The sequence below is a fragment of the Poromitra crassiceps genome, assembly GCF_964638095.1.
Source record: "Poromitra crassiceps genome assembly, chromosome: 10".
NCBI lineage: Eukaryota > Metazoa > Chordata > Actinopteri > Beryciformes > Melamphaidae > Poromitra > Poromitra crassiceps.
Window position 1 is genome coordinate 20,619,255 of NC_139631.1, and position 19,986 is coordinate 20,639,240.

Here is a 19,986-nt window from a genome sequence, read left to right on the forward strand (position 1 = left end):
AACCAATAACTGTCTCCATGTCTAATGAATCAAGCTTTCTATGTTTTTGGGGAAATGCTCATCCACAAACAATTGCATTACTCTGATCCTGAATTATAACTGAAGACCTACCTGTTAGCAATAGTTTTAATGACATGCAAAATTGCAGAGTGACAAGAAAAAGCCTGCTTTCGAAATGTTTATTTATGAAACACTACAAAGATAATAGTGGTTATAACTGGTAGTCAGTACCTTAGCTAGCAAAAAAGGGAAAAACTTCAATTTTCTCTCCAAAATGTTGAAAAATCCACAAATCTATAATTACCATTAGAAAATGACATCCAATTAGAGCCATAATATGTACAAAATTTCTATACATTTAGGAAAAATTATATATAAATCCAGTTTTCTGTACAAATCATGTTTTTAATAAGTTGCACAACGTCTTGGAGAGCAAAGCCCCATTGAACACATGGCAGAGTCACATGGATGATCGCAGCAGCAAGATTAACGCTTACATGATTATGTTTGATTATGCATGATTAGGGTGGCTTGAAAAAGACCTACTGCCCAATAAAAAAAAAAGGGGGGGGGGGGGGGGGGGGGCACCAGTTGGTTACGTTAACAAAAGGATACAAACGGCAGTTTGACAAATATGAAGAAATCTAAATTGTGTTAATTCAATTGTCTAAGAATGAAAACGATCATTAGCCTTCTGAGTAGAGAACCATATTTGTAACCATCCTGTGAAAAAAGATCTGTGGTCTCTAGACTAAAATAAAATCGTAACATTCCTGTGCCATCTCACTTCACCTAACAGTGACCTGGGCGTGTGTTCTGCTTCCACTCCTCCACTGGTCGCGCCCGGCTTCTTAACGATAAACAATTCATCGTCAAGCCCTGCCCTCACTTTACTCTGACATGTCGATCATCCAGAGATGTCGAGCATCTCTGTTTTCTTTGCTGCTGCAGTAGAGTGTGAGTCTTCTCATGGGCAAGGACTGATCTCTGCATTCCTCACATAGCAGACATTCAGTTCAGTGCCAAGTGGCCAAGAGAGCAACAGCTCTCACGTGGGTACTCATTAAAATATATAGACAAAAGGTCTTCCACCGTCGAAAGGATTATCATTCGTCAGTCACAGGACCACAGAAAGTTAGATATTGTTCTTGAAATACACAGTAAACACAGTAAAACCCTGTCCCCGCTTTGAGGCTGGGTAGAGAAAAACTTTGATCAACCAACTTTTCTCCTTGAAATGTGTCTCCTCTGTCTCCACTCATACTGCAGTTCACTGGCTCTCCCAGAGTTAAGGCCCTGCATAAGGTGGAGACTGGTCCAGCTACCTCAGGGTATCCAGTTTCCACATGGCACAGGTTCAGTTTTTGCTCCGTTTCTCGTCCACTGTATTAGTGAAGCAGTCCAGATGGGTCAGAAAGCTAGGTTGCAGACCAAAACAGGCGCCGATGCTAGGTGCCGTTGTCCGTCACGCTGGAGCTGTCTGGAGAGGCCGCTGTTGGGGTCGACGGATCCTCTGTGCCCTGGGATGAGGAGCCGTCTTTGGACCAGTGAAGTCGATACATGTTCTGGTGCAGTTCGTCCAGTTCGGCTGGCAGAGGGATGCCCAGCTCCTGGTTGAGGGACAGAGCTTCAAAACAGTCCTCCAGCTTCTGGAACGGAGGCCTGAGGAAGGAGCAGGCAGGGCACACAGGGATTGGGGAAGGGGGGTTAGAGGTCAAAACCAGGCAGATAGGGCAGAGGGAGAAAATGAAAAAGCAATCTGGCAGTGGAGGCTTGACCCTGCAATCTACAGAGCAGATAATTGCCTGGACACCGTCACTCAAGGCGGAGGTGGAGAAATTTCACACATGTGGTAATTTGTGTGATTAACACCATTTCTCCCAAGACCATTACAATTCCCTTGAATAAGATTGTTGCAACAGCACCAGACACTCACCGGTTATCTGGTATGAGATCACAACAGGCCACAGCCAGTGGGAAGAAAGCCGGTGGACAGTTTTCAGGGAGGAACTTCTCCAAAAACTTGCCAACATTCAGGCCGAAGTCCAGAGTCCTGGGGAGGCACTCGGGGTCTGCATAGACCTGTCCAATGATCTAAAACACAGGACAGAGGGCAGAATGATCAATCCCTCCAGATAGTGGGAAGTGACTTGCACTGTAGACATACTGTACATACTGTACATACTGTACATACATACATACATACATACATACATAAATACATACTGTACTACATACATACATACATACATACATACATACTGTACTACATACATACTGTAAATACATACTGTACTACATACATACATACATACATACATACTGTACTACATACATACATACATACATACAGTACATACATACATACTGTAAATACATACTGTACTACATACATACATACATACATACTGTACTACACCAAATAACTACATTCTCAAAAACACTTATTTCTAAATGAAAGGGTCAACAGGGCGTATTCTTACCTCGCAAAGCACAATCCCAAAGGAGAAAATGTCCACCTTCTCATCATAGCGTTTACCTGAGATGAAATACAGGATAGAGAAAATGAACTGACTGACGCACAGAAAGAGTGAGCTTGTATCCTGTCATTGAGTTTGTGTCCGCCTGCTCACCATTCAGCATCTCTGGAGCCATCCAGTAAGGGTTTCCCACCACAGTGTAGCGCTTCTTGCGGTCGATACTTCTGAACACCCTCTTCTTGGAAGCAGGTTTTTCAGGTGGGGAAGGTTTCACTTTGTCCTCTACTATGAGTCGGGAGAGTCCGAAGTCAGCAACGACCACGGTGTTGTCCTGTTGAAAGATGACACTTAGAGGTTCAGTTCCCATTTCATTGAAGTACAAATCAACATTACTACAATAAAAAACAAAGACTCCACTGGGCCTCCTGACTTGTCTAGTACACTCCACCAGACTAACTTCACCCAAATGTGGAAACTGTTCCTTCAATATGTATATGTGAATGGCTCTGTCATTCTATCTAGAGCTTTTACAGTATATGAAGCATTTGAGCTGCTAAGGTACAACTGTGGTGGTGGCTGTTGTGATACTGTCACAGCTGACCTGAAATGATGTACACAAGTGTGTTGCAGAGGACCATGCAAATCATCTGTAACTTGAAAGTTTCACCTCAGTTTCAACCAACTAAAGTTGCGTGAAAGTGAAAGCCAAGGAATAAAGCAAAAAGCCAATAAACATACTTTAAAAAAATGGTCTGACAATCAACTGCTACAAAATTGAAAATATCTAGATGTTGTTAGGACTAGGAGTCGTTCTTAAAATATTAAATGCTCTGTAAGCCTAAGGAATCTTGCGATATAGTCAAAGCTCTTGGGTGCTCTAGAAGCCTTTTCTTCTGTGATATTGTTATGAGCTCACACACAGTCTCATATTATTATGAGCTCACACAGTCTCACAGCAGCTCTTGCTTGTACAGACATGGCAGTCTTGGCCAAATCAAAAGGGCGGGGCGCATGTGTCACTCGACTACACGTCGAGTCACGCCATGAATCCAGAACACTGAAGGCTACAGGGACCCGTTTGAATCAGGAAACTGAACTGAGTTGTTTTAACACCAGCCCTTATTCTTATTGTTTGATTTTTAAATTGCGTAACAGCTGATAATGTGCTCCTACAGGCGCTTGTAATATCACGCCTTGACTACTGCAACTCCTTACTGGCAGGACTCCCGGCATGTACAGTAGGCTCAAACGTCTGCAGATGAACTCCAGAATGTCTGGTCTTCAAGCAGGTCAAAAGAGTTGATTGATTGATTGATTTGAAACTCTTTCTCCTGTCTCTATGCACTCTATGCACTGCCTTGTAGCAGCCATGTTCTGTTTGGACCAGAGCGTAGCTTTATGGCACTTACTCTCATTGTTCTCTCCTGACTAGAACCCTGCTGCTGTTGTATTAAATCTTATGTGTGCATCGCGTTGGATAAACGTGTCTGTAATTGGACTCACTCACCAGTTTAACCAGGCAGTTGTGAGAGTTGAGATCTCGGTGTATGATGCTCATTGAATGAAGGTAGGCCTAATGAAAAGAAGAAAAACGAATTATATTCTTGCACACAAGTACACACAAACACTATATATAAAAAAAACTCATGGCGGTCATTAGTAGTAGTAGAGCATCAATCCCCTTTTCAAACATGTGAAAATGAAATGTTAGTTATTATAGGCATAGTTTGCATAGCAAGTTAGTTGGCTACTTGTACCTACCATGCAGCTAAAGCTAGCATTGTAATGTTAGCCAGAGCTATTATGGCAGTGAGCTGTTAGTTTGATGGTTTTTACCACCACTATCACATGTTATACTGTAGTTAGCAAAACACTGAATTCAATTTGATGTCTCCAGGTCAAGAAGATGCAGTTCTTTAAAATAATTCTCATTGGGTGTGTGTGTGTGTGTGTGTGTGTGTGTGTGTGTGTGTGTGTGTGTGTGTGTGTGTGTGTGTGTGTGTGTGTGTGTGTGTGTGTGTGTGTGTGTGTGTGTGTGTGTGTGTGTACACACACTGTGTGTATGCATGTGTTGCATTTTTGTACATATAACACTTTGTCCATTTAGGCAGCTGAAAATGGCAACTAAAGACGTTCCATCAATTGTAATGCCTTTGCAAAGGGGCCAACTCACCATTCCAGAGGCGATGCTCTTTGCAAAGCTCACCCTTTGCTCCCATGGAAACGGGTCCTGTTATATCAGAGAGAAAACAAACAATTGAGAAATGAACAGATGCTCCATGATATATATGCTTCAATATATCAAATGAGTTGTCATCTTCAATATAAAAGGAGTAGTTATTTGCATCAAGATAGAAGCTTGTTTAGGTTTCATGTCAGAACATGTATGTAGAGGCCAAAACCCATGTACTTCAATCTACCACTGCTAGATCATCTGCACTTACTGTAAATATCATGAAATGATTACAAATGCAATTCAAAAACTGGAAGAAACAATTGGAAATTGGCCGGGGGAAAGAATGCCTCCCTCTCCTCAGTGTTGTGGAGCTGTTCAAAAGCAGTCCGCTGTGGGAGGAGGGGAGAAGAACCCTTGAAATGTCACCTGGGAACACTTTCGACAACCTTCCTCATTCCACATCTTCGCCGGTTCACATGCCAGCCAGCCCACTATAGAGTCAAGAGCCCTCTATCTGAGCCGAGTTTACTCCAGGTCAGCCCCCATCCCACACAGCCTGAGCAGAACACAGCACTCTCTATGGCCACCCAGGTCTATTCTGTGCTGTGTTGTGGGAGAGGAAAGGGGTAACTAGTCAACTAGTTTAACACACCTCGACTCTGATGAAATCCTTCAGCGTGCCTCCCTCGATAAACTCGGTTATCAAATTGAGCCTCTTGTCCTTGTATAGCACACCAATGAACTTCAAGACGTGGGGATGGTCCAGGCTCCGCATTACTTTGACCTGAGGGAAGCAGGCGGGGGAGAGAGAGAGGGGAACAACATAAGTATCTTTGTGATTTCAAGCAGATCACCTCTGTAATAAATTTCCATTTTGGTTACATTTTATCTGTGCAAAAAAGAAAAGAAAAAAAGAAAATCCAAAAGGAAATAAGAAACCCTTCAAAATAACATGATACAAAGAGGTAAATGTTGGAACTCAGTTGTGAGTATAATAAATCACAGCTCCCATGCAGAGCCAGCCCTTGCCTCTGTGAGGAAGCCCAGGTCTCCTCTCCCACATGACTAACCTCCTTCAGGAAGGTTTTCTGGTTCTCCTCATCACAGCGGATCAACTCCTTCATCACCATCACCTCCCCTGTGGCTTTGTGAGTCACCTGTCAGGGTGACAAAACAATCAGATGCAATGCATAACTTATAGCCAACTACACATCTGGGTGGAGTTGACTAAGGACAGTTAAGTCCAAAACACGAGGTCAAAAAGTGACGTGGTGAGAAAGATGGTTGGTTAGAGGCCGACCTTGATGGCCTGTCCGAAGAAGCCCTTTCCGAGCACCTCCCCGTGGATCAGGTCACAGGGCCGGAAGATGCGATGAGAGCAGCTGCTGGAGGATCGCAGTGATTCAGAACGGCCAATGTCCCGTGTAAATATAGGGTGCTCTTTAGGGGAAGTTGGCCCGGGGGACTTACATATGCTGTTACTGCGCCTGGAATAGAGAGGCTACAGTCAGCTGAATACCATTAAAAACAACAAAAACAAAGCAGTTTGTCTAAAGGGCATTCATCTCTTACCAGTAAGGCTTTACATCAAAATGGCTTTAAGATCACGAAAAACATGTATTATTCAGTACATTCAATCAGGTGTGTCCAAACATTTGACTGGTAATATAGAGTTTTCACCAGACAGCAGCGATATATATATATATAAGCTGTTCTGTCTATAAGACCTAGCTCTAACACACCTCAAAGATCTCCTTTTCAGTGTGCCATCGTCAACCACGTCGGTTCTCTCCAGGACGGCGTCAGAAGGTGAGGACAGGCGCATGCGGGAGGTGGCTGGCACTCCCAGCTGGTTACGCGAGGACCCCAGTCTGAGCCTGTCCAAACGCTGCCTGACTGGATCGTACTCTATAAGCAGCTGCAGCGTCTGACTGGTGCGGTGGATCAGGTCGTCCACCTAAACATACCAATCAGAGTGAAGCATATCTTAGAACAAACTCAGAGAGGGTTTGGTATCCCTCTGATTCTCCTACTACACAGACAGTAGAGAGTCTGTGTAGTAGAAGAGTTTGATTAGAACGTAGCAGGACTTGACTCCAAAAATGACGGGAAGGTTAATTGTCAAATTGATTTATGGAGCATGACTTCAATGCAATTGAAATCAGGATTTACAATGCCGCCGCCCCCAGAATGTGTCTTATGGAAAACAGGATAGGTGGGAACTAAAAAGAAAAAGAAAAAGAAAAGAAAAAAGTTGTGAATGAATGCAGAAGTGGAATGTAGGTAATGGTATCAGGGTGAGGTTATGGGAATTAGCCTGTAAGCGGAGTCATTCCAGATACCATCCTCTCCCAGTTAAAGAATGTATAAATGATGTAAGTATGTGAGGAATCTCAAGATCACATGTGCAGTTGTTTTAACGAGCCAACACATACGTACTTTGTCTATTGGATTTAAGGAATGGACTTTCTTCTAACAAAATTATAATTAGCAAGGTAAGTCATTGGCTTAAGTTCAGATCGCATATCACACGCTGAGTATCACACGCTGAGTATCAGGTTAAAGTGTATGAAGTATAAGCCCACCTCCTCCTCCATCAGCGTCCCCACTGGAAGGCCGTTGATCTCCAGGATCCTGTCCCCGACATGGATGGCATTCCGCACCTCTGGACTGATAAGCATCCCCCTCACCCTGGGGGCAACACAGCACCAACACTAATATGTTACTTTTGGTCGTATTAGAATGGAATGTACTGGTTAGAGAACTGGGTCAGCCACAGAACCTTAGACATGTGAGTGACTGTGACCGGAACACATCAAACGCAACAATCAATAATAAAGACTTCCCCTTTATTTAAGCTGGCAGATGTGGTTTAACTTTCCCCCCTCGCCGGCGGCCCCGCTATTTAACAAAACCACAAGCAGTCTTGCATGAGGTATGACTCATGCCGTCCCTGCAGGAGAGCTGGCCAGCGGTGTTCAGATGTTCAGACGAGGCTCTCTGTGAAAGAGACACTTACTCTTTGACTTGAACGCTGGCAGAGCCGCTGGTCCCGTCCCTCATCACGGACACGGAGAAGCCCCTCTTGCCGTTGGCAGCGGACGGCATGGAGATGAGGGTCACTGTGTGGGGCAGGGAGTCGAGGACCGAGTCGGGTGAGCGCTTCTCCAACACAGGTGTAAGGATCACCTCCTTGTAGCACTTTCCGCTGAAGAGAGGAGAGAGAGCGAATCATTGTGTGGAAAAAGTGCTCGTTGGTAATTGACTTTCAAATGAAGAGAGTCACTGGATAAAGTGAAAGACAAGGTACGTGTCGTACAAAAAGAGTAGTAAAAAAACAAAAGAGGTGAAAGTGAAACTATGCATTACAATTAAATGTCATCCATATCACCATAAACAAGAGTTCCTGTATCAAGCAACAACTGAGCGAGTGCTCATCCAAAAAGGTGGTGTTGCATCCACATGCAGTGGACACTGTGTATTCTTATTTCATTGACACTAGAAATATTTCGCCTTATTATCGTAGTGAGATATCACCATCTTTACAACATCTATTCTCACACAAAGCAATTAGCCGAGATATATCCGGACTGGTGTTGTAAAGACGCTGATAAACCAATAAACTCTGCCAAATATGATGAGTTGCCAACTCCTTTACAGGCATCGGTGTCAATAAAAAAACAGCTTAACAAAACAAAAAAGGTGCGCATGACTTACCAGTAGAGTTTGGAACGCTCCACTAAGGCGTAGGTATCCCGGTCCTCGATCACCACCTTGCAGCTCAGACAGACAAAGCACTCGGGGTGATACTTGTATTCTCCGGCCACCTGGAAGCACAAACAAGCCGGGCTGATCTTCATGCTACTGTCAAGGTGTGCATCATCAAGACGGCGGTGTGAGTTGATGGTGAAGATCATGGTTCTGAACTGAACTGAGCTCTGCTACGCTCTCCACAGGTGACTATGTTACAGTATGTTGCGTGCTGCCTTGAGCCCGCCTCCCGGTGACACAGTCGCCAACACCTGCTTTCCTCTCAGTCTGTCTGGAATCTGCTATGATATCACCGCCTTCTGCAGGTCTGAGCCACTCATCTTGTGGGTGACGTCTCCTGTTTCACACTCTCTCCTGAGCCTTCTCTCTCATGAACATAGCCAACACTGCCTTACGTCACTGGCTCATTTCCCTTTCTGATAATTGTCTTACACTCCCACCTGTTTGTTTTTCCTTGTTCTCTCTCTCTCATGCAAGATGAGACAATGTGTCTGCCCCTTACAAATATCAAAGGATGATCACCACTTCAATGACTGAAGTGTCTGAACTAGAAGATCCCCCCCCCCATCTTGGTCTGAGTCAGAGTGCTGGGAAAGGATTCCCTGCTGCTGCTGCAGAGATAAGGGTGATGTGATGTGATGTGATGTGATGTGATGTGATGTGATGTGATGTGAGCTAAGCTAAATGAGTGAAACATCTCAGTCAGGACTCTCCCTGCCTCCAAGCCAAGAACAACATCGCCACTGACCCCAGTCACAGCTAGACACAACCATGCAAAGGCCGCTGTGTAGGGACAAAGCAAAGACAATTAAGCACTATGTTGTAACGGAGCCTACAGCACAAGAATTTCACACGTGATACTTGTACTACGGAGTGACAATAAAAATCTTGAATCTTGAATCTTGAATCACTATGACTACTACTACTACTACTAATAATAATAATAATCCAGGACAGAATCAGAAAGGGCTCTTCCGTATTAGTTTTAACCTTACTACAACAACAAACAATAATGTTGGAGGCTTGAACCTCTACAGTTGAAGTGGTACGTTTACATACACTTAGTAGGTTGAAGAAGTCATTAAAACTCATTAACCACGCCACACTCCACAGACTATATGTTAAACAATAGTTTGGCAAGTCTGTCGTTAGGACATCTAGTTTGGTGCTTAGCACAAGTAATTTTTCCAACACTTGTTAAAGACAACCCACCGGTACACCTCCAACTAACTCAAATGATGTCAATTAGACAGAGGCTACTAAAGCCATGACGTCATTTTCTGGAAATGTCCAAGCTATTTAAAGGCACAGTCAACTTTGTGTATGTGAACTTCTGACCCACTGGAATTGTGATATAGTGAATAAGTGAAATAATCTGTCTGTAAGCAAATGTTGGAAAATGTATTTGTGCCATGCAGTAGATGTCATAAACCTGCCAGTCGACTTGTCAAACTATATAGTTTGTTAACGTAAAATCTGTGGAGTGGTAAAAAAAGAGAGTTTTAATGACTTCAACCTAAACTTGCGAGTTGAGCTGTAACTAGCAGTAGCAGCTCTGCAGGACTCTGCGCTGCTGATGGTTGTGTTTCTGGCTGAGAGGCTGCTGCCGATTCAACCCTGCCAAAAATACTTGGCTACATTGACTGGTGAGAGATGCCAATACTAAATAGAAAGGGCCATTATGTGTGTGGCTTAGTGGCAAACAAATCCCTCAGTTTAGGCTCCTCGTTAGACCAGTTAACGCAAAAATGGACCTGCTTGTCGACCAGCAGAAAGCACTGGTGCCACCAGCATTTCATATTTAAACTCATTATCAATTAAAACTATGTAACATTGGGGGAAAAAAAGATATAACATCTAGTGCTCATTGGACCCCATTTAGGAAGTTTCTCTATAATGGATGGGCTCTAAAAACCACCTCATGTTCTACTAGCGCCTTGCCTCTAGATCCTGTGTGTACTCGGTGAAGTGAACTGTGAAGAACTTCTCTGTACGGAGGGGAACAGAGCGGGGCCTCCAGGGGGGAAAACCTCATTCACCAGCGAGGTCTCGGGGTCCAATCTGCTATGTTCCACAGCAGCCCCACAATGTACTGTATCACTCATCTGTATATGTAATCACCACAGAACCAGAGCTATGTCTTTGTATGCCTGTTAGTGTTGATCTGGAGCAGCAGGCAGACGCTGGAACACAGAGAGCATTGACACGCTCTGTGGGCTTTCTGAAGGGGGGAATTCAGTCAAAATCCTTCAGTCAAAACGAGAGGGCAGCAGGCAGAAAGGGTACAAATCTTTTGGTCGAGGATGTGACGTGAGGACAGGTAGGTGTAGCAGACTAAACTTACCATGGCAGGTCCAGTCATGAGCAGAGAGCAGCCGTGACACAGCTCCCCAAACTTCTCCCAGTAGTGTTTGCCACAGTACAGCTTCCCATCCTTCTCATAGTACCAGTTAGTCAGGTGGTCACAGCACACAGAGCACCTGCGAGGAGAACAACACACTTCCGTCACCTTCACAAAGGAAATGAATGGAGAAGACATGAGCAGAGACGGGCGCTTTGTTTCAGCAGAGGCTTTTTCAGCCTTCAGGTGATACGGCTCAAAAGACTCAAAAGCCTGCCGTATTATTTCAAAGGCCTGCTGACAATTTCAAAGGTATGCGAGTGATATCTGAAAGGTGCCGATGATTCAACTGCTTTCTCATACAATAATGAGCGACTTAAGCCCCTGACATACCAAGTCAATAGTTGGCCGTCGGCCATGATGCCTGGGCGTCTGTCTGGCGTGTGTCCCGCACCGTTGGCTCTAGTCTGTCTGCTTTGACGGCGGCTCGGTGGTGCCTTTTGCGGCCGATTCAACATCGGGCAGCCGGTGAGAGAAATCACTCTGATTGGCTGGTCAGGGGTAGAGAAATCACTCCGATTGGCTGGTCAGGGGTAGAGAAATCACTCCGATTGGCTCGCCAGGGGTAGAGAAATCACTGATTGGCTCGGAGTAACGAAACAGCGCAGGAGAAGAAGAGAGAGTACACACAAAACGCGGTGCTCATTTTCCAACTTGATCTCATCATTCCAAAACACGGATATTTTCACAACGTGCCTTTGGGAAAGTCCAGTCCAAAGTTGCACCTCTCGCTGCATATCACCCATTTAGTGCGGGTTCTCCTTATTTTTCACCTCCACCTCTTCCTTTCTTCTTCCACAAGCAAAAGATCAGATAAGGGCTGACTGACAACACCAGTGCCATTTGCAACTTTCTTATCAGACATATCCTGGATTAGAAGTAGCTGTATTATGAAACCGTTTACATGAGGGAAATGGTAGGCAAACACTGCTTTGTTTCATCCATCAGGTGTCATGCAGGAGCAGAACGTACGTGCCAGTTGCCCGTCAGCTGTCATGTTTGTGGTGTGTTCAGATGCAGCTTTTTGGCCGCGACACAGGAGGAGACATGAGGTAACGCTCTAGTTGCCGCTGGTCCTTTATAGTTCTCCCGGTGTGTCTGGGCCTTTAGTCAGCTGTCAGACAGAACCAGGTAAGCCCTGTGAGCTGAGGGTAGGGGGGGAAGAGAACCACACCCAAACTATAAGACCTTTTTGTACACCTTCTCCAAATTGATACTTCATTATTACAGGCAGACAAGTGAAAGGTTTTAAATGAGAGGGAGACAGTGCAGAAACCATCCATCACAGGAGAGCTCACACTGCTGAACATTATGACTTTGAACTCTGAGGTTAGACATGAGTGGAACATTACAGGCATTTTGTCCAGGATGACAACGTGTTTCTCTGTGTTCATCAAGGTAAACGGCATAGTGAATAGCTGCTCCCTGAGCTGTGCTGTGTCTGGAATGATGAGTGCCAACTGCCAACACAACCAGTCTACCTGGGAGTTCCCGTTTCCCATAAGGAGAGTGTGACGAGCCTTTGTAGATAGTGAATGTGGGAAAGTTTGGTGATTACTGCTCCACACACTACAGTACCACTAAAGGCTGCCTAAACCTCAGCCACATTCCAGCACCTTCGATCCAGTTGGAGGAGGAGAGGCCGAAGCACCACTGACTTTTGACAACAATCTGTAGAGTACTGCATTTTTGTAGGCGGAAGGCAGAAGTCCCGGACATGTGGGATCTTCAGGGGAAAAGTGAATAGGGTTTGTAATGGTAAAATAATGACCAATCATTTTGCACTCACAGGTTTTAGAATGGGGATTTCACTTAAATGCATAAAATGGTCTATGGTTAACACAAGTTTATGGGAGTGGTAATTTGTGTTCAGCAGGATAATCACACAAATGTGAATCACTTTTATGACTTTTGAAGCGTTTTCTGAAAATCTTGTAAAAAAACACATTTACACACACACATACAGTATATATATCTCTCTCTATATAGATAGATATAGTTCCAATACTACTGTGCCTATAGTCAAATAGAAAGAGACTTTGAAGATGACAGAGTACATTTACAGTGACCTCGACTGTAACCCTGACTATGACCCAAAGACAGAATGTTCAGAGAGAGGAATGCTGGAGCTGCCAGCAGAGCAGAGCAGGCAGCACCTGCAGGCTATGAGCGTTCCCTCAACTAGCTGCACTGGTTCTGCAAAATGGTGGCAGCAGGTTGGACTGCCAACACAATCAATGATGAAGTGCTCCTCCAGAGATGATGTTACTGAATAGATGTGCAGTCTGCTGCTCCAGCACTGTGTGGCCACATTCAGCCTGTGGACGTTTCTGAGACATGGCTTCTTCTCAAACAGAATCAAACAACAAGTCTGGAAGGCATCAGGGGATTGCTGGTCAGAGTGCAGACAGAGTGACGTTTTCACTGGATGACATCAATGACTACTGTCTTCAGTGTCTTGCCACTGATTTGAAAGTGATTGAGAATTCAAAAGTATTCAGCAGACTCATTTCTCTTGGACCCAACATTCAAAACAATACTAAACATACTCAGGCGTGATATTATCCAATGCAGAGGTGCCTAAATTCTTTCCTACTATGAAGGGCCAAAGATTCATCTGAATGGAGGGCCCTGGACCAAAAATAAATGTTGATGTTACGTGATTTGTTTTATAGATAATTTCCATTCTAAATCTAAAGTGTCAAAATAATAAAAGCACTACTTGCAGAGCTGATTGTCAAAAAACAACAACAACAACCATAGCTTCTTTTTGGGAGCATAACTATATTTAAAAGGAAAGACAGCTTTCTGACAGAAAGTGCATGTAACAAGGTGGTTTGGAAAATGAAGTTGAAACAGCTGTATTGTCCACCTTTGTAATCAAGGGTGGAAATTTGACTTGACAAATTGACAGCTTAAAATATTGACAAAGAAATACTAAAATATACTGAATAACAAATCAATATTTGATATTGTTCACATTGAGCAATGTTTAAGTTACATATCATCACAATATGCCCATATTACAGACCTTGTATTACATTCTTAAATGACTTGTACAGTCACATATTACTTGCAATATCCGTGGGAAGCCTGTTTGTTTTTCCAAAGTCTTTCAACATTTGGCTCCAGCTGAGTTACTGACAGATTGAGGATATTATGGAGGTGAGAGTCACCCAGTGAGTTTCTCAGCTCAGTGATTTTTAAAGTGGGGGTCGCCACTCGCCAGGCAGGCACCCAGAAAATGAATGCAAAATGGTGTGTGTGTGTGTGTGTGTGTGTGTGTGTGTGTGTCTGTGTCTGTGTCTGTGTCTGTGTCTGTGTCTGTGTCTGTGTCTGTCTGTGTCTGTGTGTGTGTGTGTGTGTGTGTGTGTGTGTGTAATCTGTACTTTTCCTTTTTCAAATGCATGGCAGGCCAAAACAAAGAAGAGTGGGCCAAAAGTGGCCCACAGGCCCCCAATATACAGTACATAGTCTTTTCAACCATCACTTTAGTGACTTCCTGATTCACAACTAGAGATAAAACAGTATGAAAGTTTCATGTCACAATTATAGTGACCAAAATTATCACGGTTATCAGTATTTTCACGGTATTAAAGACGTGGGGAAACAAACAAACACACCTCTGCTTTTCAGATGAAAGCAACACATATAAGAACAGGAGGAGAGTGTCAAAATGGTTTTAGCTGTAATTCATAGAGTGATATGATGTGGGGCTGGGGAAGTGGAGCTGAAAGTTTGCCAAGATAAAGACTGTATTCGGCCACAGCTGGACCATGGCCACACGTCCTATTAGTCTGTCTAGACCAGGCGTGGGCAACATTTCTTTCCAGAGGGCCATACTGACTTACATCAAGTAAGCGAAGGGCCACACATTAGAGATTATACCTGCCAACACGATTTTCGCGGGAGTCTCCCTATTTTTAACCCTCGCTCCCGTTGTGATTGGTAATTTCTTGTTGATCTCCCGATATAATAGTGATACAAATCCAATGGCTTTAGCAGATGAGATTTATTAACATAATTCTGCCTTTTATTGAGTTTTTGGGGGTTGTTTTGTTTTTCTTTGAGGACCTTGGGGGCCAGATTGAGATGGTCCAGGGACCAGGTCCGGCCCTGGGGCCGCATTTTGCCCATGTATGGTCTAGACTCTAGTGTCATGTTGAAGAGATCATATGATTATGATCTTTGTCAAACTGCTTCTTAACCAGGAGTTACACATCGTCATATCAATGCACCTGTTGAGCCTATCAGACAACTGGTATGCTGATTCACCGACACAAGCCACAGACAGACGAAGGCACGTCACAAGTAAGCAAGAGAGACAGGTGTGAACTGTGAAGGTGCTGTATTTCACTGGTGCGTATGACACATGGGGACTCTCCAGGTGTGAAGGAAAGAACAGAAACGTCCACTCTCAGACCAACCTTGGCTGATCTCCGTCAGGTCAGAGTCTCTCTGGCTCTCCATAGCAAAACAACTCTCCATCCCTGGACAAACTCTCCTCTCCACAAAGGGTACACCAAAAGCAAAGTTATCTAATGGGCAAAAAACTAAACAAACACCTGACTTCCTCCTATCTGTACTAGGAGTTGGTGAATGGGGGGAGGGGGTGGGCGCACTAAACTCAGGTGGTTCTCTGAACAATGCAATGGACCCGCCCGCCTGCACACAAACACTAAAAAGGTAAACATTACTCATTTCCTCAAATCCACATTCCCGCTGGAACAAATTCCTTTGCTGGAGAATCCAGCAGCCTTGAAGACGTGGAGAATACCGCCTTGATGTATGGATGGAGGAGGGAGTGTTTTTTCACCTTTCACCTTATCTCCGGGTGTGTGACTGTTGTGTTCTCAATGTTCTCCACAATGACCTCTCGCCAAGAAGCTGAGGAGGAGGGAATTGTTTTTCTGCTCCATTTCTATCAAAAATAGGCAGTGTAATGACTGTTATTAGGCAAGGGAGGAAATTGAGCACTTACTAAGAAGTAAGAGTTAGTTTGGATTTCAATCAGTGCATATATAAAAATAGTTCTGAAGTCTGCTGATTTTTGTGCAGAAATAAAAATGAAAGTCCACATAACACAAGTCATAAGAGGTAGCACTCAGTAGCAGAACTAGTACTAAAAGGAAATTATCAAGTCTGTCAAGTTTGATCTCTCCCGTAACCCGTTGAATTTGTTCTCATATTGACGATTAAATATTTTACTGCAGACAAATAAAGAAGGCCCGGTTCTACGGGGGTGCAAGAAAATGCCTTGCCCCCTCAGTTTCATATTTTTGCACCCTCAGTTGAAATTTGCATTCGTTTTTAAAGATAAAGTGAAGATCCTGGTATCATATAAAACTAGAAGGCCTAACATATCCATTGGTACCGACCAATGTCATGCTAGCTTGTCGGGATTTGGGAAGGGGACTAAATAACGTTCCAAAGTTAGGTGAGGGAAAAACTGGCATGGCCAATTTCAAAGGGGTCCCTTGACCTCTCACCTCAAGATATCTGAATGATAATGGGTTCTATGGGTACCCACAAGTCTCCCTTATCTTAATATGATGCAGTTTCTGGCAAAAGTATTGTGATAAAATCACATCTATAGCTCTCCCAGACTCTGCTTTATCCCCGATCCCGATTAGGAACAGCCCAGGAGGGGGGGGGGGGGGGGGGGGCAGATTCTGCAGGCAGTGTCTGGGACGGCGAACCCACATCTCTGAATCGCCGTCTAGGAATGCGGCAGAAACTCAGCGGAGTAGAGTCTGCTGTTACCTATAGGCCCAATGACAGTGCCAGGTTTACTGGAACAAGAATGACGTCACCTTATAAGAATGTTGCAGAGAGCGGTAGGCCTACATGGAGGGCAGCCTGTGCACAATAGACAATAGGGACAACGCAGGGGGTAATACTAACAAGGACATTTTCTTTTAACTTAGCAGTATCCTCAAAATGGAGTGCAAAGATTTGTATCTGAGCAAAATAAATGCCTTGGGGGGGGGGGGGGCATGATTTGAGTGTTAAGTTACTACTAGCGATGCCAATATTCTCACACTTGTCAGGGAGAAGGCCGGTTTTGCGCCAGAGGGTTTTGACCTCTGAGGGACGAACTCCAGCACACTTGGCTGAATAACAATCTGGTAGTCGGGCTTCAACAAGGCTTTTTCCCCCCTCCCTACAAAAATGACTTCATCTAACTGTTTTCTAGGCTAACTGAAGCAGCTTCAGACAATCATGATGGTATGAAGGAGGAAGCCAAAAATGCAACGGAGTATCAATATCAAAATACAGACCAAGAGGGAGAGAAGCGAAGGAGGAGAGGACAGAGCAACACATCTGGATCAAGAACTTGGCTATTGAGCTGACACGAGAAGATGCTGTTGTGTTATTAAAGAGCCAAATATAGGATGGGTGAACAATCCCGGGTTATGCCAGGACAGAGTACAGCTTAAGCTCCAGCTATTTTGGTGATTGAAAATTGACTTATTCAATGATAGGCCAGACGTCTTCCAGAGCAACTCCTGTCAATAAGATCATGGGCTCCTCGTAACTCTTCATGGCAGTGAGAAGAACCGTGCTTGATCCAGCTACATTCACCGATTCTTTACCCCCCATTTTGTAATGCCAATGTTGATGAGGCACAGTGAGTATTGGAAACATCATTAGCCTCATCAATAAGGCTGAAAGAATTGACCCAAAAAATCACAACGCGATTTTTTGACAGAATATTGCAATTGCGATTACCGAGAGCTCTAAAACACCTTGTTTAGAAATGCATTTTGACGACCCATTTCTCTTCAGAAATTATCTGTAGCCTCTGCCCCCCCCCCCCCCCCCCTATGGACACGTGACTCTGCCTTCAACTCCAGCCTCACACAACAGTATTGAGTAGCATCTTTGCGGCTCAGTAGGCTACTTTCAAGGAAAGAACTGAAAGTCAGTGAGAAGTTGAAACCAGTATGGTTGCAACCAATGAGCACTGTGTTTACATATAGCTTACAAACATTATCTCATCATATTGGCATGTCAGTCAGTGTCCGGTCACAGGTCCACAGGTGTCTCACCATGGGTCAGTGACCGAGCGCAGCAGAGAGTTCAGGTCAGCTGCTCCAGTCCTGGCGATCATTAAGCCTCGGGAGCAAAGCCAGAATGCCTGGTCAAAGTCCTCCAGGATTACTCCTGACCAATTTGTCTGACTAATCTAAATTCAAGAACTGGAAACGTCCGCATGTAGAGGTGACAGGGAGGAATGGCAGGAATGGCATCCCAAATGAGGCATTTTGCACAGAAAGGCACAAAAGTGGGTAGCTGAAATCAGATCTAGGCGCATGTTTGGGCTACAAGACAGAAACTTCTGGGATGACCCACACAAGGCCACGGTATTTCTAAGCACACCCAAACAGAATGGCCGAGAGAGAGGCAGCATGTTGATGAACAGAACAACCAATTGTCACTCTCCATTTCAATGCAATCCCTTTTTCTATGAAAACAAAGCATTCCCCAAATGCCTAGGAAATGTCTCGCTGACAAACTTTCACTGACAAATTGTGACAATCGCAAACTTTAATGGCATCATCTCTCTAAAGTGCTACAGTAGACTTACTGGAAGCAGGCGTTGTGCCAGGTGTCTTGGAGGACCTTATTGGTGTGAAACGAGCCTTGAATACTTCCTCCACATCCCGCAGAGTGATGTCCATCTGTACCTGTAACGTTAAAGAAACACCTCAGCCGTCCGTGCATCCGCCCCTTGTGAATTGCAGTAACACTGTACGTTTAGGCTAAAAAGATAATCATTTAATTTGATGTATATTAAAACTACTGAGGGGAAGGTGCATAACCTGTTTGATCAGATGTAGAGCGAAGAAACACTCAACCAAAGTGCACAATATTGAAATTTGAATACCGTATGCTTGTCATGTTTTAAGAACAATATTGCAGTGGTTCTCAATGAGGCCATTGAGGAGGCCAGGGGGTACCCAGCAAATTCACGATTATTTCATTTACAAGTTAACACCGTTACAGAATGTAGAATAATCAGTTTTGATCATCCACTGTTATCCCTCTAAGTCTAACGTACTCGTTACCTACAATACAGATAACGTTAGAATTCGCATCTTCTAGGGCTTGGCTACTCAGATTTGGGTCCGAGAGAAAATGGGAGGGGGGCGCATGGCCATAATTTAATAAGGTGTTGTAGGCTACTTAGGGGGTCCTTGATGAACCACGTAGACCGCAAACGATAAAGCTATAACGAGATTGTACAGCATTTTCCTGCAGTGAAGCAAAGTCGTTAATCCGTGCGTCGGGTGAAGTTAAGAACTAAAACATTTCTCACCTTCCAGTTCCTCCATCTAATTGCCGAGAGTCGTCGATACTAATAGATCCTTTTACAAAGTTTTCATACTGAAGCAGAACGGCTATGATGCAAACTTAATGTTTCATTCTTCTCCATGTCCACCCGGACTCTCAAACTCCCAAGTTGTGTATCGCAAAGAAAAGATTTGTCGCGTTTAGAGAGAAAAGTAGCCTGAACTCCTTCCAGACGAAGCTGCCTTCTTGCTGCTGGCAGGAGAGCTGACGTAATGCAGTCTGTAGTCTGAATTCCTGTACGGAGAGCGGAAGGGCTCGAACTGCAGCACCTGGAACCCGATGAGAAAACGAGAAAACTCGTAGGAAAAACCATTGAAGGATCCCAAACCCTAAATGGTACAGCAGTGGCGCCATCTTCTGCCAAATGTAGCGCACTGCACAATCACTGTAGGACGACTTGACCAAGGAGGATACAGACTGTATTTCAGACCATTTTATTTGCCTTTAGAAGTGTGCCACAGTATGGAAGGAGATCAGTATCAATAAACACAAATTATAATGCCCTAAACACATGTAATCTCAGTGGTGGCTTATTCTGTCTGGCAGACACTGCTGGTTACCAGGGTTGGGCCATTCAATCATGAACTCAATGTACAAATTAAATTCCTTGAGTTTCCAAGTCTTTGTCCTTTTCAGACAGCCTTTCAGACAGTTTTCTGGCACATGATTTGTGAATGAGTCGTTCATTGTGCAGTTGGCAGCCCTGTCTCGCTTAGGCATATGGCTATAAATAACAAAGAGACCAAATTAGTCTGAACAATACTCTGACATTCACAATAAATGAGAGGGGTGTTAGGGAT

General features: G+C 44.2%; 1 protein-coding gene across 1 annotated transcript; it reads right to left on the reverse strand.

Moving 5' to 3' along the window:
• Positions 1-215: 215 nt before the first annotated feature.
• On the reverse strand, positions 216-19,337 carry limk2 (LIM domain kinase 2). The gene is made up of 16 exons (XM_083644025.1): positions 19,152-19,337; positions 18,420-18,519; positions 10,772-10,907; positions 8,374-8,483; positions 7,676-7,864; positions 7,242-7,347; positions 6,399-6,613; positions 5,957-6,143; positions 5,727-5,813; positions 5,309-5,440; positions 4,654-4,710; positions 3,988-4,053; positions 2,634-2,811; positions 2,484-2,539; positions 1,937-2,094; positions 216-1,662 (listed from the first exon to the last, which is right to left on the reverse strand). Exons 1-16 carry the CDS (start codon positions 19,165-19,167, stop codon positions 1,449-1,451), a joined length of 2,007 nt encoding a protein of 668 aa, XP_083500151.1. The 5' UTR covers positions 19,168-19,337; the 3' UTR covers positions 216-1,448.
• Positions 19,338-19,986: the final 649 nt, after the last annotated feature.